The sequence below is a fragment of the Pan troglodytes genome, chromosome 5 (assembly GCF_028858775.2).
Source record: "Pan troglodytes isolate AG18354 chromosome 5, NHGRI_mPanTro3-v2.0_pri, whole genome shotgun sequence".
NCBI classification, from domain to species: Eukaryota; Metazoa; Chordata; class Mammalia; order Primates; family Hominidae; genus Pan; species Pan troglodytes.
Window position 1 is genome coordinate 139,036,220 of NC_072403.2, and position 27,604 is coordinate 139,063,823.

General features: G+C 34.9%; 1 protein-coding gene across 2 annotated transcripts in view; it reads left to right on the forward strand.

Moving 5' to 3' along the window:
- RSPO3 (R-spondin 3) overlaps positions 1-27,604 on the forward strand; it is a 78,376-nt gene that overhangs the window by 29,037 nt on the left and 21,735 nt on the right. For both annotated transcript variants that reach the window (XM_001166327.8, XM_009451955.5), the window contains exons 2-4: positions 943-1,134; positions 2,711-2,857; positions 7,522-7,719. In XM_001166327.8, coding sequence (XP_001166327.3) covers positions 943-1,134; positions 2,711-2,857; positions 7,522-7,719 — 537 coding nt within the window. The remainder of the gene's footprint in view (positions 1-942; positions 1,135-2,710; positions 2,858-7,521; positions 7,720-27,604) is intronic.

Consider the following 27,604-nt stretch of genomic DNA (forward strand, 5'->3'; position numbering starts at 1 on the left):
CTTGCTAATGAACACTCTTAACTCACACATTGGTAACTCTTGGAAACCCTGGAATATGTGTAACAGTGATTCTTAAGGTAGACTGGTCCATTCTCACCAAATATACATTTCACTCGAGTAAGTAGAAGATAAGGGCACAGAAACTGTAAGACTCCAGTTCCAAAAGAGAAAATATTGAACATAAATTACCATAAGTAGTCATATATGATCCACATGGAAACACTGGTGAGATAAGCATCACATTTTCACCATTATATCTATTTGAACTGGCAATTATTAAGCTCGTGTGAGAAGAAATATTTAATGAAGGAATTGTGGGGTGCTCAACAGCTAACATAGTTTCAGCATCAGTTTGCATTGGATCAAAAAGTAAAATTGTGTTCTCTAATACACCATAGTTCAAAACAGATATAAAACTTAGTGTCCTTACTCAAGTTAAGCCCTAATGTACATTATTTTACTTACTGAAGAAATTAGAAACATACGCTTATCCTCCATTACATAAATGAAAAGCAAAGCAAATGTGTATTAATTTCACTGTGTAAATGAGCACAAAATTACCAGTCCCCAATCTCCCAGGGTGCTAGTTCAGTGAGGATATTATATATATGAAGAGAATATATATAATTAGTTATACATAATTTAAAAATATATATTATATGATAAAGAGACTATGTATACACACACATGTATAAGTCCTTTGAGGCAGTATATTCTTATTTTTCAAATGCTCAATTTTAAGAACTTTGAAATTAAAAACAATACATGTGCTAAAGGGAAATAAAAGATCATAAAAAAAATAGGAAAAAAAATCCCACCTCATTCACCCATTGCCAACGAATTGAAAGCTAATGAAAGAGAATATATATCCTGCCCAGAAAATGTCATTTTTTTAATCTGTGATTTAACCTTTGTAATGTCTTTCTACATTTGTCTCCACAGTGCATCCTAACGTTAGTCAAGGCTGCCAAGGAGGCTGTGCAACGTGCTCAGATTACAATGGATGTTTGTCATGTAAGCCCAGACTATTTTTTGCTCTGGAAAGAATTGGCATGAAGCAGATTGGAGTATGTCTCTCTTCATGTCCAAGTGGATATTATGGAACTCGATATCCAGATATAAATAAGTGTACAAGTAAGTGCCCACACAAAATTGTATTTTTATCTCATCTTTGGTGACTTTTCCAGATTGTAATGGCCTCTAATATATTTGTGATATTCAATGTTAAGTAAATGATAATGTTTATCTGATAATTAGGCTAAATCATACTTGGACTTAACCCTCAGAACCAGAAAATTTTTATCACTAACTTACAAAAAAGCACTCATGTTTTGGTTTTCTTTTTAATCATGAAAGCAAAGGCTGGGAATATGATTATTGCTCATTGAACCTATAGAAAAGTACTGCAAGCCTCAATTCCATCTGAGTTTCCATTATCAACACAAAATCCAAGTATTGACTAACTTGCCAAATCATTTCAGCTATTTTGACTTCAAGAGAGATTCCAGAGCAACTGAAACATTTATTTATCAATTGGAAATAAATATTGGGAGTACTGTCATCTGGAATCTGAAAACCTATTTTTCACACTGCAGACCCAGGGACCTTTCTCAAAAATGTAAATTAGGAAATACCACTCTATTCAAATACCACATGTAGTTCCTCCAAACTCATCTCCTACAACTCCCCCTCAACCATTTTGCACCAGCCTCACTTCCCTTCTCATAAGCTCTTCCCACCTCAAGCCTTTGCAATTATGTTCTACACTGGCTGTTCTAGCAGTTGGAAAGCTTTTTGTCCACATCTTTGCATAGCTGGCTGTCTTATATCATTGATGATTTTGCTCATATGTCACCTTCTCAGAGAGACATTCCATGATCATCCTATCCAAACTAATCAGCCTGTTCCCCTTGTCAACCACCCTCCATCTCTTTTTCCCACCATTTGCTGTTGTTTTTTTGTTTTGTTTTCCAGAGCACTTATCACTCTGGAACTAGACTGCCTGGTTTCAAAAAGCAGTCTGATCTGTTGTCCTGGGTTAGTTTTATAACTTTTGTGAGCCTCAGTTTCCTTATATGTAAAATGAAATTATACCAATGACTACCTCATTGGATTGTTGTAAACTTTAAATAACTTAATAATATTGTAAAGCATTATAGCAATCCTGGCTTACAGTAATCACCATATAAGGGTGAACTATTGTTATTGTTTACTGTATCTCCTCTCCTAGGATGTAAACTTTCTGAAGCCTGACTCTTACCCCTCTTGTGCATTGCTGTCAACCAGTATAAAAAACAATGCCTGGCACATAGTAGGCAATCAAATATTTGTTGTAAGAATCAATAGCCCTCAAGAACAACACAAAGGTAATATCCTTTGTATGTTTTCTTAAGGTTCTGATGAAACATTTTCACTATCACTTAATATAAACAGATACTTCATCTTATAAATATTCTTGGATATATATATATATATATATAAACAAAGATTTTTTCATAGGGCAATCAGTACAATGATTTTAAAATCAATAACCAATGTACCTCAACTAAATCACTGTGGAGGAATCGTGAATTCAGTCTGGCAAAATAATTTTGGACTTCAGGTGTTTATTTGATACTAAAGTTGTGTGTGGCTGTGTCTGACACATGTAGAACTGGACCAATAGTTAAGAGAACATAATGCAAGCATATTTCTCCTTTTTCTCTTTCAGAATGCAAAGCTGACTGTGATACCTGTTTCAACAAAAATTTCTGCACAAAATGTAAAAGTGGATTTTACTTACACCTTGGAAAGTGCCTTGACAATTGCCCAGAAGGGTTGGAAGCCAACAACCATACTATGGAGTGTGTCAGTATTGGTAAGGAGAACCTGTAATAATTTGAGTAAGTGATAATGTCAGTCTCCATGGAGGTGCTTTTCAAAGTCCTTTGTCAAAAGAACTTGAAGGTTCTTGGGCTGAGATCTCTTAAAGGCTGTCTCCATCCTTCTTCACAAAGATACTCTCTTAAAGGTGTTTTTCATAACCTTATCTAGTATGTATTATGGTACAATTTAATATAGTAGGTGCTTCCTTATTTCTTAGGGACTATTGATAATTGTTTCAACCGTTCTGTTTATGATAGACTTATTTTTATTATTTAGTGAATTTTTATTTAAATTATTATTTAATGAATTTAAGTAAACATTCAGTCAAGACACACATGTATATCTGACAGTGATCTGTTATGTGACATACATATATGTCTTGAACTTAATTTTTACCTTAGAGCAACAGTTTCATAAAACACCTAGGTCTAATCTCAACTAATGACCAAAGTTATTTTCCAAGGTGGGAACATATATTCTCTTGACACAGCCCATTAATGCTCAGTAAATGGATCAAAGACCTAGAGAACTGAAATTGATTTAGTTAAAATCTCACTCTTTTTCTCTCATACTGCTATGCTGAAGTATTCCGCTTGCACAGGTATTGATACATAATAAAAAGGATTGTGGACTTACTCAAACTGACAGATTGAGACAGTCCCTGGGGCTGATTAATTGCAGGCCAAATTTCCTGAAGGGGAGGTCCCTCAGACAAGTTGTTTGTCTAAATAACAGATCACTGTCAGGCTGTATTTTCAATCTTTTAAACGTTGTGCAGCTACTACAGCTACAACTTTGATGAACACTTGGGAAGCAGATGCTGAACCAAATGGTAAAATAGCCTAGGAAATCTCAAAATCCCCTGGGCAAGAACTACAGGAACCTTTGATGCTGCGGTGATGTTGGCATATCCACACAACTGCCCTCCTGATTCAGTACAAGATAGTCTCCAGGACTCCTCTGGGGTCCCCATCTTAGGGGTCCCTTAGAATCTAAAGTGCTGGAGTAATAACTCTAAAGTGATGGTTTAACCATTTCAAGTGTACCATAGCACTTTTATTTCTAAACAATGTTCTTGATAGAATAAAATAAATAGATATTTTAAAGATAATTTTAGAAGCATCTGGAAAACAACAGTCTTGAAACAGTTCATGGCTCATTTTGGTTAAGTTTTTTCTTCTCCAGTTGTAAAAACACATGGAAAAAAAAGCAACTTAGGAATAGGGTAAAAAGTACAAAAGAAAGCACTTCAAGTTCTTTTTCTTATAGGTCCTGAGGGCTGATGATTAGAGGTAATAAGTTCCAAACACTGGAAAAAATAGAAAACACGTCTGTGGAATATTCAAGAGCAGAAATTCAGGATGAGTTGCAGAATGTTTGTGACATTTCTCTACCCAGAAAAAAGGCACATATTTAGATTTTTTCAGTTGTTGAAGGTGTAACATTCAGTCCTGGAAAGGCTATTTACCTTAAATGTATTAATGCTTTTCTGTCAGGGAGATCATTTCACACTTGGCACTATTGGATTTGCCTTTAAAGCTTACTGGTAATTTATGCTGCTAGTAAGACTAAGACTATTTATTTCTTAACACAACTACATTTAAGTTTATATATTTTGGAAAAGAGGTTAGCAGTCCAAAGGCCAATTACTGAGTTTGGTTCATTTAACAGATGCAAATGACCTAGGACACTGTAGTAACACAAATCACCAACTTTCGTTCAGGGCTGGCTCCAGTTGTTTGCTCAATAAGAGATGTCTCCCATCATATGGCGCCTAACCTGCAGGTACTACACCTGCCATGCCTTTAGGCCAGTCCAGAATTTCAGGGAAGATGATGACCTGCTTCTGTATCACAAAGGAATATTAAAGCCTGTTCCTTTAACAAATATGAAAACTAGGATCCGGAGAGCCAAAATGGTGATCCCAAAGAAACATTTTAAGTTATTTTCAGTGCTGTAATTAGTAGTCTGACTTTAGCTTCCCACTACTCATCCAATAGAAAGAATGTGTCTTTCTCATTGCTAAAATCCACACCGTATTTCTACTTTTCTATCGAGATTTTAAATTGAGAGGAAAGGTCATAAACAGAGGAAATGCTACCTTGATATAGAGCTGGGATGAAAGAGGTATGTCACAGTGTATCCGCTTTCCATGGTTTGCAGGTGAAATGAAACAGAAACATCCACTGAACCAAATTTTATAAGAGAATATATTCTTTTCACTTTGTGCTCCAGATATTTGCTTCCTGTCTGCACTGTCATTTTGTCACCCTCACTGCTTCTCTTAGTTGGATTTGTTCAAGAAACACAGAGAGAATATATCTCACTTCAAGGACTGAGTAGCAAGGGACATTCCCTTGCTATGTTCTCTATGGAACCATGCAACTAGTCAACAAGAATTAGAGCAAAATGACCAGTAAAGTCACTACTAATAGGACATCCTATTCAACTTTCTTGCCAATTTGGGAATCCCTTTTACAGCATCTTGCACTGATGATCAACCACAGCACAATCATTCCCAGGGACCGGAGCTCATTACCTTTATGAGACATGTGCTTCATTTGCTTCATTAGTGAATAGCTAAAGATTTCCAGTTTTAAGATTGTTCTTAATACAGAAGCTAGAAGGAACACAGAAGGTGAATATTCTGTTTTTCCTTAACTATCTCTTAACCAAGGAGTGCCTCAATTCTACATTGTTCATTAAATGATCTGAATAGAACTTAAATCACCTTTTGTGTTGTCTTTAGCACTTTTTTTTTCAGTTTTCATTTTTTTTCCTGGAAATATTATTTGGATGCTAACATTATAGGTTTACTCTACAGTGTTTCTCTAAGATAAATTCACCTCATTTCATGGTGTTTTAACTCTCTGGTCTCATTAGAACTTTTTACTACCTAAACTCATTAGTTTTGAACATTTTCCCTCCTCCAATGAAACTATCTAAGGTTGTCCTTAGAATTTAATTTATAAAACCTTTCATCTTCTGACTATAAACTAATAATTGCCTAAGCTGTAATTTTTTAAATACGTTTTTCTGAAGTCCAAGTATACGTTTGCTTAGACCACTTTTGCTATTATGAAAGAGCACCGAAGTTCTGGTCACTTGCACATCAGATCATTTTTTCTAATTCAGTCCTCTTAATTCTGGAATTAAATGAATACTGGACAAAGTGACAGCTCACAAACATAGACTTTCCTCCTCTCATTTGCTTTTTTGGAGGTGCCTTTTTTGTAATGCTAAGGATACACTACTTTTTAATGGTTAATATCAGAATGGGATGCTGGAAGATAATATCCATAACCAGCAAGAGATTATAATATTATTAATTGACTTAGTTACTCTATTCTTGAATGAAAATTGTAATGGTATAACTGAGCATGAAGACTATTTTAAAATGGTTCAATAAGTTCATTTCATTTCACAGAAACATAAAGTCATGTATTTAATCAATTCCATTTAATTCCGTGTTGCACTCAGGGACCTGAAAGTGTCTGAAATGTCCTGTGAAAAATGTATAATAAATGGATTTAAATTTCTAAAACATTTAAGTTATCTTTCAGCCTCTGCTGTTATGAGATAGCATTCTGCTCTAAAGTAAGGAATCATTAAATCAGAAGGCAATAAGGGAGGTTACTGGAAACTTCTTTTTGTGGAAAGATAGTGTTAAATCATCTGAAAGAGTTACTGTTGCTAGCTGTTGTTATACATTAGAAAGTTTTAGGGACATAAATATAATAGCACCTTGAGATGTTTCTTTTCTTTAGAAGTTCAAAAATCTGTTACAACCTGAGAAAGCCATTATTGAAAAAAAGAAACTAATACAGAAAAAGGAAACAAATCTCCAAAAGAAGCTTCAGAAAAAGTACATCAGGTCATCTTAGGAATCACTTGGTCAGGTTAATTTTAGAAGCAGGTTATCAGCTGAAATTGACCCAGAATTCACATATAATAGATGCCACTATGCCTGAACCATACTCAGTAACAGATATCAATATTTAAGCATACAACAGCACATGTCGTAAGCAAAGGCAGTAAATAGTAGGCCAAAGACCTGGATTCATTTTCTGCTCAAGCATTCTCTAACACAGAGGTTCTCAAAAGGAGTTCCCAGTACCTGCAAATCAGCATTACCTATATTGTTAGGCAAATTCACAGCCCTGCCCCAGATAACTGAATCAGAAACTCTGGTGGGGGCCAATGGAGAAAGGTCCAGAATTTTTTGTTTTAGCAAGCCCTCCAAGTGATTCTGATGCATGCTAAAGTTTGAGAATCAATTCCCTAGCACATAGTATAACAACTGTTCTTCAAATTCTGGTCAGGATCAATCAACAATTGCAGCAGTGCTCTGGAAATTATAAAGAATTGATCAATTTTAGTGATTATATTAATGTTAGTGCCTGTGTTAATCAATCTAGAGAAAAAGGAAATCCAATGCAAAAATGAGTTTACCTGATAATGAGTACTAAACTGAAAACATTCAATTTCTGCCTTTCCCATTCTCCTGTTTTATATTTAAGTCATCTTGCCCGACTTTGATCTGCAAGATTCTTCTCAAATGTGGGCAAGTTCTAATGGAAGCAAATCTTTTTTTAACTCAACAATAGTGAAAGTGGTTGTAAGCCAGCTGAGTCTGTTTCTTCTGTTCTGTTTCAGTGCACTGTGAGGTCAGTGAATGGAATCCTTGGAGTCCATGCACGAAGAAGGGAAAAACATGTGGCTTCAAAAGAGGGACTGAAACACGGGTCCGAGAAATAATACAGCATCCTTCAGTAAAGGGTAACCTATGTCCCCCCACAAATGAGACAAGAAAGTGTACAGTGCAAAGGAAGAAGTGTCAGAAGGGAGAACGAGGTACAATCATAATAACAAAATGTGCTTGTTTGAATCCTCATAATCTGTTGCATTTTTCATTTTATTTCTTATGAAACACTTGGCATTATCTTTCATGCCTAATATCCTAAAATGTGTACCAAGCAAGAATATGTTGCTTGTAAATTACAGAATATAGATGTGGTAATTCCAAAATATGGAGCCTGATGTCAGAACTTTACTATAGAAATGTGCTAATTGAATTAGGCTGTATTGTAAGCATTCAGGGCATTATCTGTACTATAATCTGCTTTGCTAGTACTTAGAAAACTTTTGGGAAGTCTCATAATTACAAAGTCTAATGATATTTACAAGAACAAGACAAAGAAACACCGCCATCAAACATTCCTTTCCTCACTGCCTGCAAACCAAAGTAGTGAAATGTAGTGTTTAGTGGTAAGATTTGTAGCCAAGTGTATATATATATATACACACACACATACATATATATAAAATTAAAGACAGAATATCATTCTGTCATCCAGGCTGAATTGTAGTGGTGCCATCGCAGTTCACTGCAACCTCAAACTCCCAGGCTCAAGCAATCATCCCACCTCAGCCTCCCAAAATGCTGGGATTACAAGCGTGAGCCGCCATACCTGGCCAGTATAGTTAATACTGACTTTATTTTGAAATGACCAAGACCACATTTTATGAATATAGCAAAATCATTAACGACATTTGTCTCCAGATTTCTTTTCATATTGCATATTTCTTTTCATATTTCTTTTCATATCTGTCTCCAGATATCTTTTCATATTGATTTCTTTTCATATTCTGGTCTTTATAGACCAGATTACAGAACCTATTCCATCAATATTAACTATTAGAATTTGCTGTGAAATCAACAAGGAGAAATATAGCATTTAATAATATGATCCTTTAGGGTGAATAAACTTCCAGCCAGAAGACCCTCAGTTGCCGATCTTTAAAATATCATTTTTCTATCTTTCTCACTAATGTATTCAGCACCACTTCCTACAAATATGTTGTGTAGTTTTATGTAACTATTGGTAGTTATCTGGTGAGTCTATAAATGATCTTCTCAATTAATTCCAAAGGAGTTTGATTGCCTCTGTAGTTGACCTTTCTTATTTCTCCATAGTTGACCTTTATTAGGTTATTTCATTCATTTACTAGCTTATTTCATTCATTTATTCATTCAACATAGTTTTATTATATTCTTACTTTATGGCTATGCACTGTACTAGGGCCTAAGGATTCACAACTGAATGGGGTACTGTCTCTCTATTGTGAAGGTACACCAGAGTCCAGTGGAAGGTTGAGATGTTTAAACAGATAATCACAACATCGTAGAATAAGGGAGATTATAGATGTGTGAACTAGTTTAAAGGGAACACAGAAGAGGACACTGCAAACTTGAACATTGCTTATACAAAAGAGAATTTGGGTCACCTGTACTTTGCAAAGAAACATCCATTATGCCAAAAGAATTGGCCATCACTAAAAGCTATAAAACCTGTTTCTGCCATTCTAATCAAGTAGTTAATGTGAAAAAATTCTTGAAGACATGGGTTATTTAAAGAGAACTTCAAACTTTTGTAAATTTGTAGGAGGTTTTGATTAAAACTTAGTTTAAGGAATGAAAGCTGGCTAGTGAAAAAGGCCTTTTGGCATTTGTTACCAATTAATTTAAAACATCTTAGATTTTAAAAGTTGGATTTGGAAGTCAAATATTTCATCACTCTACTTGTTGGTATGCTCCTGTTGCCGTACATTTACTTATGTTTACTAAATTTCCTTAAAATTTAATGACTTACAGGTGGTCTTTGCTCATATCATTCTTTTCACAAAGATTGTAGGTTATTAATCAGTATTCAGTACACATTCCTTTTAAAATATAAATGAAGAAAAGTTATCCAATAGCAGAATTAAATCACGATTCTAATTACATTTTATTTCTTTTACTTGAGAATGTGATCTTTCAATAGATTATATTTTGGTAGCACTTGACTTAAACATTAACATTGAAAATGTCAGCTGTTAAAACTGGCATTTATCTCATCTAGAAAGAGATAAAATAAACAACATCACAAGAAGTTTGAAATAGTAACCTGTGACATAAGATTTAGCTTAAAAGTGTCTTTCTGATTTGTTTTCTTCCCCTCTGAGGATACAGTGACATTTTACATTTACAAAGAGAAGTTTATACAACTAGAAAATTTAACTGTTTTATTTTTTCAAATTTCATAAAACATAGACTAACAAGTGGCAAATATGAATCACATTTACAATTAATTTCCAGATTTAGTCCTACTTTTATTTTTCTTCATTTATTTTTCAAGGTGTTTGTCAAAAACTTTTCTTAAGTAGCCTATAAACTAAAGGTAGGAAGAAAATCATTTCTCTCTTTGTTATTTCTCTAATCCTCCAGTTTTCTTAACTTCTCTTAAGGTTTAGTTAGCAAGTATCCTATTTGAACACAAACCAAATAGAAAAGTAATAGTGACCTCTGGACATCCCACCGTATCCTCTCTATCAAGCATCATATCAAAATAAGAACATCCAGAGTCTTCATTTAGGCTCTACTATATATTTATATAATATGTATAATATATAATAAAAACATCTTGAAAATTACTCATTGTCTTGAATTTATAACCTAAATGATAAGAACCCCACATACACATATAGAGAAGCATATCAACAGAGCAAATTTAGTAGAGGACTTTAATTTACCTTTATATTTTTCTATAAAAGTTGGCATTTCTTATTTTAAGTAGGGTAAGCATTAGAAACATTTAATCAACTTTAAAGATAAACACAATAAAGTGGTACAGACATGACTTCCCCTCACACTTAGGATAGCTATTATTTGAGTTGCTCCCAGATGTTTATACATTAATAAAAGAAGAAGATTCTTTTAGGTTCATAGCTTGAGCATTTCAAGATGAGTGTACTAAAAGATAAGGCTTTTCTTATGAATTTAAAGTTAGGTCTATGATCCCTGCCTAAGAGGTTAACAATAGACAGAGGTAGATAACTCATATTTGGAAAAGGTAGGGAGCATGTGTTCAGGATTTTTTCTGCTCTGTTGAAATTGCCAAAGGCAAGATCTCCAGGGAAGAATGATAAGATCCAGAAATGACTTTTCAAAATGTACACAAAGAAGAAGTTGACTAGAAGAAAATAGTTTGTAGGAACAGAGTGGATTCATCTAGTTGGGAGATGCTTTTTAATATGTATATGTTACAAAATCTTACACACATACATTTTTCTCTACTACCATTTTCTCATGGTTAGAATAAGTTAACCCAAGGAGATAAATTTAATTGTTGTATCCTTACATTTAAATTACCTCATGTATTTGTTTACAGTATTTCAGATTATTCCCCTTTACTTGACATGCTACCTTTTAATCAGCCTGAACTTCTCCATCAATTACTAACTTTAGTAAGAGGTCATTACCAATACAATTCTTTCTAGCTTGAACTTAATTGAATTATATATTTGAAATATCAAAAATATAGATTTTAAGAGATTATACAGACTAATATATAAACTATTATCACATGTGTATTGAGACATCATATTTAAGTAGAAGTAAACAAGGAGAAAATGCATTTCCAGTGGTTGCCAGGTTTTATTTATTGACTTTTTTGACTTACAGTGTATAACCATCTCAGATAAGGAAAACTGAAACAGCTCAGGAAGATGTGTGTGCACCTGCATTTGATGCAAAAGGGTATATTTGTGTATGTGGTGGTGGAAGCAGAGTCAACAAACACATTTTTCATTCATTTGTACCTTCCTCTAATTAACTAAAGAGAATTTCCTATAGATGGTTTTTAAGGCAACTCACCAAGAATAAAAGAAATTTTGTTCTTTGGTTAGTTTTACGAAAAAGATTCTTATTAATCACAGATAGTGTATGATCTTGGGATAGAAAGGAGAGAGAAGAGCAGAGCATGTTGCTGGAAGAAGTGAGGTGGAGGTCTATCTTCCTGGTATAAAGACAAGCTAGCATTCATTCCACCAGAGAAATATAAAAGGAACCCTTTAAAATAGAAAGAAATAAAATGTTTAGGGACACTCCAGGGAAGAAACAAATGTGGGAATCATTGTGTTACTGTACTATTTGAGTATACTGTAGGTTGCCTTACGTACTTTCTCAAAATTAAGTATAGTAAAAGTCTACCAGGCATTATATAAAGGCATTACATACATTCTCCTTTTTTTTTTTTTTTTTTTTTTTTTTTTTTTGAGATGGGGTCTCACTCTGTCGCCCAGGCTGGAGTGCAGTGGCACGATCTCGGCTCACTGAAACCTCTGCCTCCTGAGTTCTAGCGATTCTCCTGTCTCAGTCTCCCAAGTAGCTGGGATTACAGGCACACGCTGCCATACCTGGCTAATTTTTTGTATTTTAGTAGACACGGGGTTTCACTGTGTTGGCCAGGCTGGTCTCGAACTCCTGAGCTCATGCAATCCACCTGCCTCAGCCTCCCGAAGTGCTGGGATTACAGGCATGAGCCACCATGCCTGGCTGAATGTATTCTCTCTTAAAGGCGAAGCCACGTTTTCAATTTAATGTCCTCAGTGGACAGGCCTTCCAGTTGCTGAATCACTATTTAGCTTTCCCTCCACTAAAATTAATTATATGGCTATAATCATTTCTTTTTCATAATACTCTCCTATCTATTCAGTTGAACTGTATGCAACCACCTTTTTTGTAGGTCGTAAATGGTCAAGTGTAAGCAGTTTCATATGGTTCAACCTGATACTTTAAAATTTCATCTCTCTAAACTGATCAAGTTTTAGAACCAGACCTACAGTATGTTTCTTAAGGACTGACAGTTTACAATTTGTATATACTACAATCTGTTTTAAATATTAAGCTTTTAATAATAGTAAACTGTACAGCTGTCCTTGAAAGAATGTAGGCACTACCAATGCAGTGAAGAGGACCCTGAAAAGTGGGGCTTAGGCTGGGAGGGTTCTTGGCTTAGCCCAGAAAAGAATTCAAGGGTAAGCCAGTGGTGTTCAACAGCAACTTTTATTGAAGCAGCAGTGTACAGCAGCAGCAGAGGTACTGCTCCTTATGGAGCAGGGATACCCCATAGGCATTGTGCCCTGAGTACCATCTCAGAGGAAGTTCTGCAGTCACATTTATACCCACTTTTAATTAGATGCAAATTAAGGGGCACATTATGCAGAAATTTCTAGGAGAAGGGTGGTAACTTCTACGTCATTGGGTTGTTGCTATGGAAAGGGGTGGTAACTTCTGGGTGTTGCCATGGCAATGGCAAACTGACATGGCACATTGGTGGGTGTGTCTTTTAGAAAGGTGCTTCCACTCCATGCCTGTTTTAATTAGTCCTCAATTTGGTCTGGTGTCTGAACCCTGCCTCCAGAGTCAAGTCTCACTTTGTGAGTCAAGCCCTACCTCCTACCTCACTACTAATCTTTAAAGTCTCTCATAAAAACATGTTTGGTCTTCAGATGCTCTTTAATCATGGTCACATATGACTTATTCTCTGTTTTTATTTGATATTTTTTTCTCCTTAGCTATATTACTCAACACTTATTCCTTTTTTTTTCTTTCCCACCACCTCCAATTTAATCACTGAAACATCAAATCACCTTGTAAATTCAGTGGACAAGTATCAGAATTTATTATCCATGTAGGTGAAAACATTTAATGCCTCAGTGACAGGCCCCACCTCTTATTGTTTCCTCTGGCATTGACATTATAATAGCAGGATCTATGTGAGGATTCTTTGTTGCCTAGGTTTTTGGGTTGAAGACATGCACAGTTGACTCCCCTGTGTCATAATGAAGCAGAAGAATTACAGCCAGCACCTTGATAGATATAGAAAAAAAAATGAAATGACAGTTTTTAAGTTTCTTGCCTCTAACACATTTTACATCCTATTGTATGTTCTTAAACTTCTCAACATTAAAGAAAAAGCTCTGCAGAAAATAAGAAGACTTTATTTCATGCCTTGCATTCCTTGATATTATATCATTTTTTAGAACTCAGCCAGCAGTTACTACCTCTTACAATTCAGACCGAGTTTGCTCCATACCATTTTTGTAGGCTCTCTGAGATTTTGGGGATTTTATTAACGGTGGTCGAAAATCATGGTGGACATTATTCACAGTGGGAAATACTTAATTGTTATTATCATCCATGCAATCCCTTCATTCCTATGATAATATAAGAATTATTTGTAGGCTTTTCTGCTAATTGGTGTGTACCTCAGCATTCCTATTCTAAAATAAACTTTGTAATAAATGACCCTTGAAAATGCCTATATTCTCTGAGATTTCACTTAGTGATATTTATAAATATCTAGTGCTTTGTGACCCATTGGTGAGCATGACATAATACACAGTGATCAGGTTATTGAATAGAGTGGTAGCATTCTTCAGCTCCTAAGCAAACAATGATCTTGCCATTGTTTAGGTCTGGTGCACGAGGATTGTTTCAGTTAGCTTTTGCTGCATAACAAATAACCTCAAAACATAAAGGCTTAAAACAACAACCACTTACTTAACAATTTGTGGCTGGGCAATTAAGGCTGAGACCTACTGGGCAATTTTGATCTTGGCTGGGCTCTGTCACATTGTTGGATGGCTGGAGAATGAGGAAATTGCCATGTTTCTATTATCATCAAGATGGCAAGAGGTCCTACAGCCTTCCAAAGTAGAAAAGGTGAAGTCATTCCTCTTGAGGCTAGGCTCAGAACCTGGCATAGTTTTTACTTCCACCACATTCTGTCAGCCTATACTAGTCATAAGCCTAGTCCTGATTCAAGAGTTGAAGAAACAGATTTTATCTCTTGGCAGGAGAAGGTGCAAACTTACTTTGCAAGGTGGCATGCATATACAGGGTGGGAGAGGAGAATTATAGCCATTTTTGCATTCTACCCTAGAGGTCTTTCTCTTGTTTGTAGTTATATTAGTGTGATTCCTCATTCACTTAACAATCTCTTATTGTCTGAAATACAGTAAGAGATTTGTATTTCCTTTGTAAATTTCCTTCCTTCCTTTGTAAAAACAGTCAACTATTGATACACGAGATGTTGTGTTGGATATTATTTCTATTGTACTTTCTAATTTGTAAAGGGCAGAACAGGAAGAATAAATAAAATTTGAGGCCAAGATACCTTCATACGCTCAACAAATATTTATTAAACTTCCACCATGTGCTGGGCACTCTTAGGTGCTGAGGATAAAGCAGTACACCAAAAAGACAAAATTCTTTTCATCATAGATCTTATATTCCGAATGGTTTATATCAGTCCACAAGGTAATGACCATAGAGTATCAGCCCTTTTGTAAGCATACACCTTTGTTAACAGTTTTCACCTTTGTGATTTGTACCACCAGTAGCTGCTGTCTTCATTAGAGTTTCCTAACACATTACAAAGACATTTGTTAATGCTGGCAAAAATGAAACTTCTCTGCTTACATTTCATTTTGGTCTCAGTGTGAATACATGTATTTTTTCTGTGACCACCATGTTGATGTGCTAATATGTTTTTGTAAGACAGCTAAGTAGGGTTAAAGGTACAGCTTGTGGTTGTGGAACAATGCTGAGTTAACCGGCCCTTTGGAGAAATGACCCCAAGACCTTGGCTTCCTTTACAGCCTGTTCTAGCCAACTGAGATCCCTGCCAATTAGGAGGGTTCCCTAGAGAGAGACTCCGAGAGCATCAGCATAAATTTAAATTCTGGACCCCCAAATGTAGTTTCCAAAAGAAGCTTCTTGTCCTTTGCTAGTTGCAAAGTAAATATTTCTCCAGCAAAAAGACACTCCCTCCTTTCATGCTCCTGTTCTCCTTCCCATCTCCCTAATACAGTCACTCCTTAAAACTGCTAGTGTTGCCGAAACCTCTTTGACATAGGGGACACCCCACATTTGAAGGCACAAAGAATTATTCTTTCCATAGATAATTATCTTGCTTTTTATATCCTCCAGCAACTTCTTCATAGAAGCATTACAGACTAACTTTGTAGATGTCATAGTCTGCAGAAAGGAGTTGATGCCTTATCCTTGGGCCTCTCAAGAGGTGTGACTAAGTAGGCTATTATTAGCATGACAAAATGGATAGAAATGAAAATTCTTCAAAACCTCTTAATCCACTTTGTTCTCACTCTCTTCTACATGCCCTTCTCTTTCTATTTAATTTCCTACTCAGTTCCTTACCCTTTCATTTAAAACATCCCATTTCTCAGGTCCCAAATTAGAAATACTTTCCTAAAATTTTTCTGTTTTTCAGTTTCTCTAAAAAATTATTTACATGACATACTTATTACTTTAATAGCAAAACAATATATTAGCATGTTATCTCTCAATGATAGTCCTTTTTCACCAAGCTCACTGTTCTGCCCTCTGTATTCTGCAGGACATTGTAGTTGAAAATGACAGATCTCAAATTATCTTAGGCAAGAAGAAAATTATTGGCTTAACCACAGACTGCACTAAGTCCTCAAACAATATCACTTTATCACAATATCACTGCATCGCCTTCTGCTCTCTCCCTTTCTCACCATTTCAGCTCACACTGCCTTCATTCCTCATTGTTTGTCGGCCTTATTCTCCTCTGCTGCAGAGTCTTTCTCCATTTAGGAGGAAAGCTGGCTCTGGGCAGCTCCAAGTCTATATATCCACATTGCTCCAAATAAAAAAGGATAGTGCCCTCGCTCTCTCTTTCAGTATCCCTGCATCCAATCTCATGAAAGGATTCCAATGGACCCTACTTTGAATCACTGTGGCAGAGGAATTGGGGTCCTGAGATTGGTCTTTGTAAGTAAAATGCCTGCAGTTGAAGCCAGGGTCAAGTGAGCCATTTTGATTGCTGGCTCTGTTTAGAAAACAAGGGTACTGACAAAAACACAACAGATGTAAATCATCTCCCATCTCCTCACCAAACAAGAAACAAAACTTACCAAATCTAGAAATGTATGTTTTTCTACAAGATAATCCCTTTTCAATACTGGTTTTGAAAATAACTTTAAGTGAGGAAGAGTAACCAAAGTTTTTTCTGTCTATTTCAGACTAAACACACGTTCAGGATAATGCCAAGAATATTTTAACTGTTTTTTTCTAGTTTCTCTGCATTTGCTAGAAACTTTTTTTGGGGGGGAGTAAACTGGTTTTAAATGAACAGAAAAAATAATCTATTATGCATATGAATGGTTTCTGGAATTGAATTGTGCAGGCTTAAGTAAAGACATGTCCATGTCCATTTCTAGCTGCTGAGGGTTCTGTGTGAAATGCACCAGTGTGGGCAATGACCTTTTGCTTGATTATGCACAAGGCCACTGAAACGTTAAAATTAACTCTAACCTAATTACTGAACTCCGGTGTTTATATTGTGTATACACCACCAGGTCATAACTCTAGCCTCTGTGAGCCCCAGCTGCCATAATTGAGAAATATGCCTTGCAAATGGTTGTTTTGTTTACTTGTTTTTTCTGCTGGAAGAGCTTGCTTTTCCTATTTTTGCAAAGAAACAGATGTAGGGAAGAGTTTCTGAATAAAGTTTAATTACATTTTATATCTCAATGCAAAACATGTACATCTGTAAGTGAGATATTCCTTTTACTTTTGCGTTACATAAAATGTAATATCTGAAAGCACAATGCCACTTACTATTCACTTTTTTGAGTAATAGCACATTTTAGGTAAGGAAATATCAATATACTAAATTCACATGCAGAAAATATGAATAGTTGCTAATTCCAAAAATAAAAGATATAGAAAATATGTGCATACTTAGGATCAAGAGTTAATATCTAATTAATTATAACTCATGAACAAAAATTATTGTCTTAACAGAAATAAGAACCTAGGTTTTCATAATGTAATTAGTAGAATACAATTTAGATGGCTAATTATTTCTTATGGAATATGTACATATGATAGTAAAATATTTCTCAGAATAATAAGTACAATTGTAAACATCTGCTATGCTGCTTATCTGTTTTCCAGCCAACAGCAAAATCATGAAGAGATTTTGTTTTATTTCAAATTTGGTTTGTCTCAACAGCTAAGATACAGTTACTAAAGTATTTCATTGGCAAACCTGTAGTGGCTTCACATTTGTCTAGTTTGTCAAGGTCTTGAAATGTATAAGACAAGGGAGTTTTTAAATTTAACTTCTCTCCATCAGCCCCTTGGCTTTCTACCATGTTTTATACCTTTTATGCCCTTCCTCCTACCTTGTCACCCTTTCCTTCTATCTCAGCAGATTTCTTCAATTTTGAATTAAAATTATCTGCTCATAGAATAACTGTTTCTTCTCATGTTCATCATCTTCAAAAACTAATATTTAATATTTGCAGTGTCAGCCTAGTGAACTAAAAAAGTATTGAAATAGTTTAAAAACCAGAACCATCTCAGTTAAGCTACAGATTTGTTATTTGTTTTATTCATTTCTTTGTTTGGCTTACACAAAAGCTGTATTTTTAATATCAATAATGATGTGCATGCTCTTGTAAAAACACAAAAGCCTAAAAGATACATAAATAAAAAATTAATAATCTCACTCTCCCTCAGTCCAGTCCTTCCTCTGAGAAAAGCAATGTGAAAGTGGGTTGTATATTCTTCCACATTAATCTTCTGCTTATAGAAATAGACATATAAAAAATTTCCATAGAGAAGGAATATATTATTTTCTTTATAAAAAGCATTTGACTTTTCTTTCTGTGTCTACAGAAAAAGAATAAATTGTGCACCTTAGTAGCTCAATAGTGTGTGCATGTTTACTTGTGTCATTTTAAAATTTGCATATCATGGACGTCTTTCTAATTCATCTTTTTAATAGCTGCAAAATGTTACATGCTACGAATATCACATAATGTATTCAATCATTCTGCTATTGATGGATTATAAAATTGTTTCCCATTTTTTTGCTCTTCTTACTGTAACAAAAATCTCTATCATGTTAATGAATTGATACATTGACTTTCTATCAGAGGAAAAGGAGGTGATGCATCTTAGAATTTAGAGCACAGGCTTTGGAACCATGTGGTTTCAAATTTCAGTTGTGCTTTTAACTATCGCTATGACTTTAAGCAAATTCTTTAGCCTTTACATATCCCATTTTTCCTCATCCGTACAATGGGGATGATAACACTAACTACATTACAAAGTTGTAGTGAGGAGTTATGAGTATGTATAAAACTTTCAGACTTGTGCCTGGCACAGAGTAAGCACTCAATAATTGTGAGATCTAATATTAAATGTAGTCCCAAACATTTGATGGATAAACCAAAGATGTGAATATTTTAAATATTAATATATTCTGCCAGATTATTTTTCAAAAAGGTGTTTCAGTTCACACGTGGAATATATCAAAATTACGTGTTTCCTCATATCCTGACTCTAACTGCATGTTATTAGTCCTTTAAACTCTTGCCAATCTGATTGACAAATGGTATTCTATTGTTTTATTGACATTTTCGTATTAATAAGGCTAATCTCATGTTTAGAGCCTATTTGAATTTCCACAGGATGCCTATTTATATGTTTTGTCCAATTTTCTAATTTTTCTATTAAGTAAAACACCACTTAATAGGAATTATTTGTATATTAGAGATTAATCTTTTGTCATGTGCATAGCAAATATTTTTCTTATTCTAGTATTAACTTGACTATAATGTGTTTTGCTTTTCTTTTTTTATATTACTGATATACTTGAATTAGTTTATTTTTTTCCCTCAACTTTTATTTTAAGTTCTGGGGTACATGTGCAGGATGTGCAGGTTTGTTACATAGGTAAACGTGTGCCATGGTGGTTTGCTGCACAGATTGTCCCATCACCTATTAAGCCCAGCATCCATTAATTATCCTTCCTGATGCTCTCCCTTCCCCTGGCCCCAACAGGTACCAGTGTGTGTTGTTTTCCCTCATGTGTCCATGCGTTCTCATCGTTCAGCTCCCATTTGTGAGAACATGCAGTGTTTTGTTTTCTGGTCCTGTGTTAGTTTGCTGAGGATAACAGCTTCCACATCCATTCATATCCCTGTAAAGGACATGACCCGATTCCTTTTTATGGCTGCATAATATTCCATGGTGTATATGTGCCACATTTTCTTAATCCAGTCTATCATTGATCACCATTTGGGTTGATTCCATGTCTATGCTATTGTGACTAGTGCTGCAGTGAACATATGAATGCATGTAGCTTTATAATAGAATGATTTTTTTTTATTATTATACTTTAAGTTCTAGGGTACATGTGCACAACATGCAGGTTTGTTACATATGTATACATGTGCCATGTTGGTGTGCTGTACCCATTAACTCGTCATTTACATTAGGTTTATCTCCTAATGCTATCCCTCCCCCATCCCCCCATCCCACGACAGGCCCCGGTGTGTGATGTTCCCCTTCCAGTGTCCAAGGGTTCTCATTGTTCAATTCCCACCTATGAGTGAGAACATGTGTTTGGTTTTTTGTCCTCACGATAGTTTGCTGAGAATGATGGTTTCCAGCTTCATCCATGTCCCTACAAAGGACATGAACTCATTCTTTTTTATGGCTGCATAGTATTCCATGGTGTATATGTGCCACATTTTCTTAATCCAGTCTGTCATTATTGGGTTGGTTCCAAGTCTTTGCAATTGTGAATAGTGCTGCAATAAACATACATGTGAATATGTCTTTATAGCAGCATGATTTATAATCCTTTGGGTATATACCCAGTAATGGGATGGCTGGGTCAAATGGTATTTCTAGTTCTAGATCCTTGAGGAATCGCCACACTGTCTTCCAGAATGGTTGAACTAGTTTACAGTCCCACCAACAGTGTAAAAGTGTTCCTATTTCTCCACATCCTCTCCAGCACCTGTTGTTTCCTGACTTATTAATGATCACCATTCTAACTGGTGTGAGATGGTTTCTCATTGTGGTTTTGATTTGCATTTCTCTGATGGCCAGTGATGATGAGCATTTTTTCATGTATCTGTTGGTGCATAAATGTCTTCTTTTGAGAAGTGTCTGTTCATATCTTTTGCCCACTTTTTGATGGGGTTGTTTGACTTTTTCTTGTAAATTTATGTTCTTTGTACATTCTGGATATTAGCCCTTTGTCACATGGGTAGATTGCAAAAATTTTCTCCCATTCTGTAGGTTATTCACTCTGATGGTAGTTTCTTTTGCTGTGCAGAAGCTCTTTAGTTTAATTAGATCCCATTTGTCAATTTTGGGTTTTGTTGCCATTGCTTTTGGTGTTTTAGACATGAAGTCCTTGCCCATGCCTATGTACTGAATGGTATTGCCTAGGTTTTCTTCTAGGGTTTTTATGGTTTTAGGTCTGACATTTAAGTCTTTAATCCATCTTGAATTAATTTTTGTATAAGGTGTAAGAAAGGGATCCAGTTTCAGCTTTCTACATATGGCTAGCCAGTTTTCCCAGCATCATTTATTAAATAGGGAATCCTTTCCCCATTTCTTGTTTTTGTCAGGTTTTTCAAAGATCAGATGGTTATAGATGTGTGGTATTATTTCTGAGGGCTCTGTTCTGTTCCATTGGTCTATATCTCTGTTTTGGTACGAGTACCATGCTGTTTTGGTTACTGTAGCCTTGTAGTATAGTTTGAAGTCAGGTAGCATGATGTATATTCCTTTGTGTATTTACCCAGTAATGGGATTGCTGGGTCAAATGGTATTTCTGCCTTTAGATTTTTGAGGAATCGCCACACTTACTTCCACAATGGTTGAACTAATTTACCCTCCCACCAACCATGTAGAAGTGTTTCTTTTTCTCCACAACCTCACCAGCATCTGGTTTTTTTTTTTTTCCTGTTTGGTTTTTTATTTTGCTTTGTTTTTGTAATTACAACTTCTCCTTCTCAGATGCTGATTTTAATAAAAATTGTTAGATACTGCAATCTTACATGTGTGGGTATTCATTCACAAACATTATAGGTGACAGTTGTGTGCCGGACATAGTGCTAGGCACACTAGGGTAAATATATTTGCATGTACATATGATCATAGGTATGTATAAGCTATCTTGTCCTATATCCCTCATAAACTCTTCTGCCTGTGCTGATGTAATTAAGAAGACTTATGTTAGAACTAATTCTAGATTTCTTCCTCTTATGTAGGAATAACAAAACATAAAACATCAGAATAAGTCAAAAAGTACCTTGGAGATGCATACTTCACCATTCTTTTTTGCAATAAACAACACGAAAGAGTTAAAGTGACTTTGCCGAAGTGACATTATCACAAAGCTGGTAATGACAGAAAAGAAATGTGAATCCCAGTGCATTATAGTTTCCACTGTATCATAAGGCTTTATGGACACAATATTTTGTGAAGTATTGTTTACCTTGAACTGTGTTGATGGTGTTAATTCAATTTGTGGAGCTATCTACATATTTAATAATATATCACCATACTAACTGTGCTTACTTGCTTCTTTTGTTTTTTTTAATCACTTCTTAGGGTCTTATTTTTAAGCAGCAAGGGGAGCCACCTACTTGAGCCACTCTCCCCTGCTGCAATGGAAAACATTCTCCCTTCAATAAAATGGCTATTCTAGCACTTTGTTCTCACTGTCTGATGTGGCTTGGGGCCAGGTATTCTGTAAAGCAGATTTGAGCATTAGACTAAGAGAGTTATCCTCAGAAAGGTGTTCTGAGAAGGTCTGCCAAAAAAGTTGAGGCTTAAAAAAAAATGTAAGTAGGAGTAGTAAGAGGAGACTTTTAGTGGGCATTTGACTGGGTCTTGCTTTCCTCCTGGTAATAGATTGCTTGGCTATCTACAGATGCTTACAAGATGAGAAAATTGGAGTAGAAAAAAATTGTTTTGAAATGGATTTTAGCAACAGAACCCTCTGCTCTGTTGAAATTGCATGTAGAGCCCAATTTATACAATGGATAAAAAATAGATGTGCCTTATTGTTGGCAAAGATGTGGGAAAAGTTGGAACTATCATGCACTATTGATGGGAATGTAAAATAGTACAGCCAGCCACTATGAAAACAGCATGGTGGTTCCACACATACACACACACACACACACAAACAAATATACATATATATATAAAGTTATACATATATATATAATTAGCATATAATCCAGCAATTTCATTTGAGTGTATACCCAAATGAATTGAAAATAGAATCTCAAAGAGATAGTTTTACACCCATGTTCATAGCAGCATTATTTACAATAGCTAAAAGTTGGGATGGCAGCAACTACAGTGTTCATTGATGGATGAATAGATTAAACAAATTGTGATATATACATACAATGAGATATTATTGTCTTTAAGAAGGAAGAAAATTCTAACTCACGCCACAGCACAGATAAACCTTAAAGACTTTATACTAAGTAACTTCAAAGAGTTACAAAATGGCAAATACTATATGATTTTACTTATATGAAGTACCTAAAGTAGCAAGTTAATAGAATAAAAAGTAAAATGATAGTTGCCAGGAGGTAAGGAAGGCTAAATGGTGAGTGATTATTTAATGGATACAGACTTTTCAAATTTTGCAAGATGAAAAGAGTTCTGAAGATGGATGCTGGTGATGGCTATACAACAGTGTGAATGTACTTAATGCCACTGAACTGTACACTTAAAAATGGTTAAGGTAGTTATGTGTTTTTTACCCCAATTTAAAATAAAATAAAAATAAACTAAGTGCCTCTATTGAAGTAAGGTCTAGCCAACCAGTAGCTCTGTACCAAAGTGCTGTATTTTAAAACTGTTGAACAAGATGTTTTCTAAAACCTCTTTTATATTTTTCAGTTATAATCATGGTAAAATCTGTATTTGACATACCTGTGGACTTTTTGCTACAGAAAAGCACAGTATTTTTTTCTTAGGAAAATTGCTTGACTCTCAGAAGGAAAAATATATCAGTGTGCTCCCCAAGGCATTGTGCAGAGGTTATATCAGATGTCTTGGAGTCCATTATGCTGTAGCTGTAGGATGTTGTAGGGTAGCAAGAAATAAGTAACTTTGAGAAGTGGCTCTCATGATATACTAACATGCTGGGCTTTGTATTTCTTTCTTTCTAGGTTTTCTCCTCAAGTTTGCATTCATTTATACTAACTTATAGAAACATCCCTTCCACATTTGTCATTATGACTATTGTAAAACTATGGAAAACAAAGATGAAACTGTAACATTCCTAAAACATATACTGTATACATAACCTTTAGCTTGTTGTAATGTTTAACACACGACACTGTATCACTTTAAACAACATCTCTTCCTCTTACTTGTCCCATCTAATCCTCTGGCATAATGTTTTTTTCATGATTTCTGTCATTTATCCTTCCTCTTTTTGATTGCTAAATACATAATCTAAAATGTTAGGTTGCAAACTAGCTTCAAATTGGCTAGGAGCTTGGGAGAACTACTCTGAAAACTTTTTATATAAACTCTAAGGAGGTCAAATTCAGAAAAATCTCAGCTGCTGGACTTGGATCCCATTAACCACTGATCATTTATAATTAATATTAATAAATGGCAGATGACACATGTATATTGCTTAACTAAAAATGTGTGTGTAATACTAAATTTTTTAAAAGTTAGTTAAGACCCAGAGGACCTGAATATATGTATTGGAATAATGAAAAGAACAAAACTGCCAACATGTGATCTAGTATCTTCTAACTACAAGCACCTAAAGTTCCAGAGGAAACAAAAGTACTTTTAATTCATCATATTACATATTGTATTGCCATGAAACTCTATACCTTTACACTGAAATGCCTGTTTCACAAGCCTATATTAATCTGGACAATTGGCTTATTAATCATTATAGATATACAGATATAAATATATATATATATAATATATACACAAACACACTCACACATACAGACACCTGTTAATTTCCTAGTCTGAAACCAAATTGTTTAATACATATGGTTTTTATAATCAGAAATTAAAAAAAAATATCCAAATGCTGAGTTGCTTTAAATCCTAATGTTCCATAGAGCCCCACTAAATAATATAACAGCTGTCAGGGATTTATTCATCTCTGGACACTAAGGAGTTAGGGCACAGTAGTTCAGTTACCAGGTTATATAATTCTGGGAACCTATACAATGATTAAAATGGAAATGAGACCTCCAGTTACTGCAATGAAGGTAAATGGTTTTCCAGGGGAATTACACTTGGACTCAAAATCACCTTACAAAAAGCCAAAAGACAGAAACATGTATTCGCTTGGGCTATATGTCCTTATTCAACCATATCCATTACCATAACCATATTAACATAGATTCTTTCTGATTGGACTGTGATTTAATAATATTATTTGTTTAAATGTTGGCAATTTTACATAATTATCTCATTTAAAATTCTTTAAATATTGCAGGCATATATGCATTATTATTATCGACTGCATTTTAAAGATGAGGAAATTGAGGCTTTGAGTGTGAGTAGTAGATTTCACACTCAAAGACCAGGACTCACACTCAGACCTAATTCTGAGTCCAGTGATATTTCAAGTATTTGAGGCTGAAAAGAGTATATAACTACCTTAAGAATGCCAGTTAATAAGCAAGTTAGTCAGTACTAGAACCTAAATCTTTTGTCAATCTGATCTTTCCATTCTGTCTTTTTCAACACTTTTGCCCCGTGTTCAAGAGGATCATTTATTTCTAATCATCTGCTCTTTTCTAACTATACTTATCACACATGAGGCTTAGCATCAACCGTTATTTCTTATTAATGATATTATCATTGTTGAAAAAATTGAAAACCTCTTTTTACCACCAAATCTGCTTCATCTTTCTGTTTACAACCATTTTGTTATTCAAATAACAAACTTAACTATAATAAGCAAATTGGCCAGTGATTTCCCCTTTTGCTTCAAATCATACTGATGTTTTAAAGCCAAATAGTTTTCACAAATTGCCAACATTGTATTCAAATGCACTAAATGGTTATGTTAGTGCTATCATGTTGTCTAAACAAAGGCGCTGTCAGTCAGTAAAGTCAGTGACCTTCAGGCTGTTAAGTGGTTTGTGCAATTTTCACAGGATTATGCTTAAATATAAATCCTAATAAAGAATCTCACTTGGCTTTTTAAAATGTTGTTAAAATTAATACCTAATCCAATTCCTATAAAATAATATTGAAGACATAAAGTAAAATTTACTAAAAAAAATGTATTTCAAAGGTTTGGATTTTCTACTCAATTTATGAAGCATATACGGTCTCCTAAATGCTGTGTGAATCATTGGACATGCCAGACATGAAGCAAACTTCCCACCCCAGGAGGCTTCTCAGCCTGAAGCAAGCTGTAAGTGGGTAGAGTTCCAAGAGGGAACACAACGTGCATGTGCGAGGAAAGCAGATGCAGCATGACTTTGGGTTTGTTCTTTGGGAACACACAACTATATGGAAAAATACATGCTGCTCCCAATTGCTGTAGACATCTGCTGAAGGCACGTGAGATTGAGACTAGGGAATGGTACAGAATTTCTCCTAGAATATTGTAGTTTAACTTTGGAAGCAAGGGGAATTGGCTGTTAACCGAATAAGAGTTTCATTCTAACATGAAAATTGTACAGCGTGCTCATTCATGTGGGCGCACAGAGGGCGTTAAGCTATTTCTTTATAAAAATATGGGAGCATTGATTTCCTTTAGCAGTATTATTTGATATCTCTTTACAGTTTAGTTGGGTTGTCAAACATCAGTGCATTTCTAATAACATGTGTGTTTGTGATACCTTGCTCGTGGCAAAGGCTTAAAAATTTAAAGAGGCTTTGAAATACTTTTTAGGCATGAAATTGAGCTCACAAAATAAGCTTAATGGCAAATTAGTCAGGAACACATGGATATGTTTCCTTTAAATTGTATACAGATTTTCAGAATTAAGATGTGGTAAAACCTACTAGCAGTCTATTAAGCCTTCTAAGGCACTTGCAACATAATTAGAGATTTGCAGATTCAAGGTTGGCCTAATAGAAAAACGAACAAATTTGTGTTTGCATTTTAGCATTGCCTGAGTATTTTTACAAACACTTCATTTAGCATAATTTTGAAATGGTGGATATGTTCTGATCAGAGGACTAAGCAGTATGAAGAAAGCAAAAGAAACATGTTTTTAAAATCAGGGTAATAGATACATTAAGAAACTGCTTCTGTGCTAGCTTTTATTTTGTTACCATTGTCCTATGGGAAGATGAGGACTATAATTTTTCAAGTTGACCTCCCTGCCACCATATTCTCTAGAGCCACTAGAATGGAACTAGTCTTACTCTGTTTTCCTCAAAGATTTAAGTGTATGTGTGCTACACAATTATTTAACACTTCAATAATAAAATAATTGAAAGTAATTGTATGGAGTCATAGAACTGAACATAGTCACCAACACATTTTTTAAAAGTATTTTATGGTCTATTTGTGTTTCTTTTCAGTGATATAAGAGATTTTCATTTGAAGTACCCATGAAAGTTTTCTTAGGGCAGTTCAAAGGGAAGTCTGACAGAAAGAGTGTTTAGGTTGATGAAGAAGCTTTCTACCCTTGGGCAGCTTTATCTTAAACTTTAAACTAACCGTGGAATCATATGAGTGAGGAACTCTTAGACTTCTTTCATTTATATCCCTGACTTTAAGCATAGATGCATGAAAATTTATTTGATTTTAAGACTTCTTAGTGAATGGATTTTCAACCTTACTTCAATGCAAAAAGGTGATTTTCCCCAGCTTATCAAAAGCTTTCAATGCTCATTCTCTTTACATTCAATAATTCATTTGTCTCCTAATGTATACATTTTCCCAAATTAAAAATATTCATTTATATTTTTTCCTGTATTTGCCCTTTTGTCTGTCTTAAGTTGGCCCATTTGTTTTATTTTGGTTATTTGTCTAACTTAGAAAATAGAATTCCTTTATTGAATATAAAGTCCCAA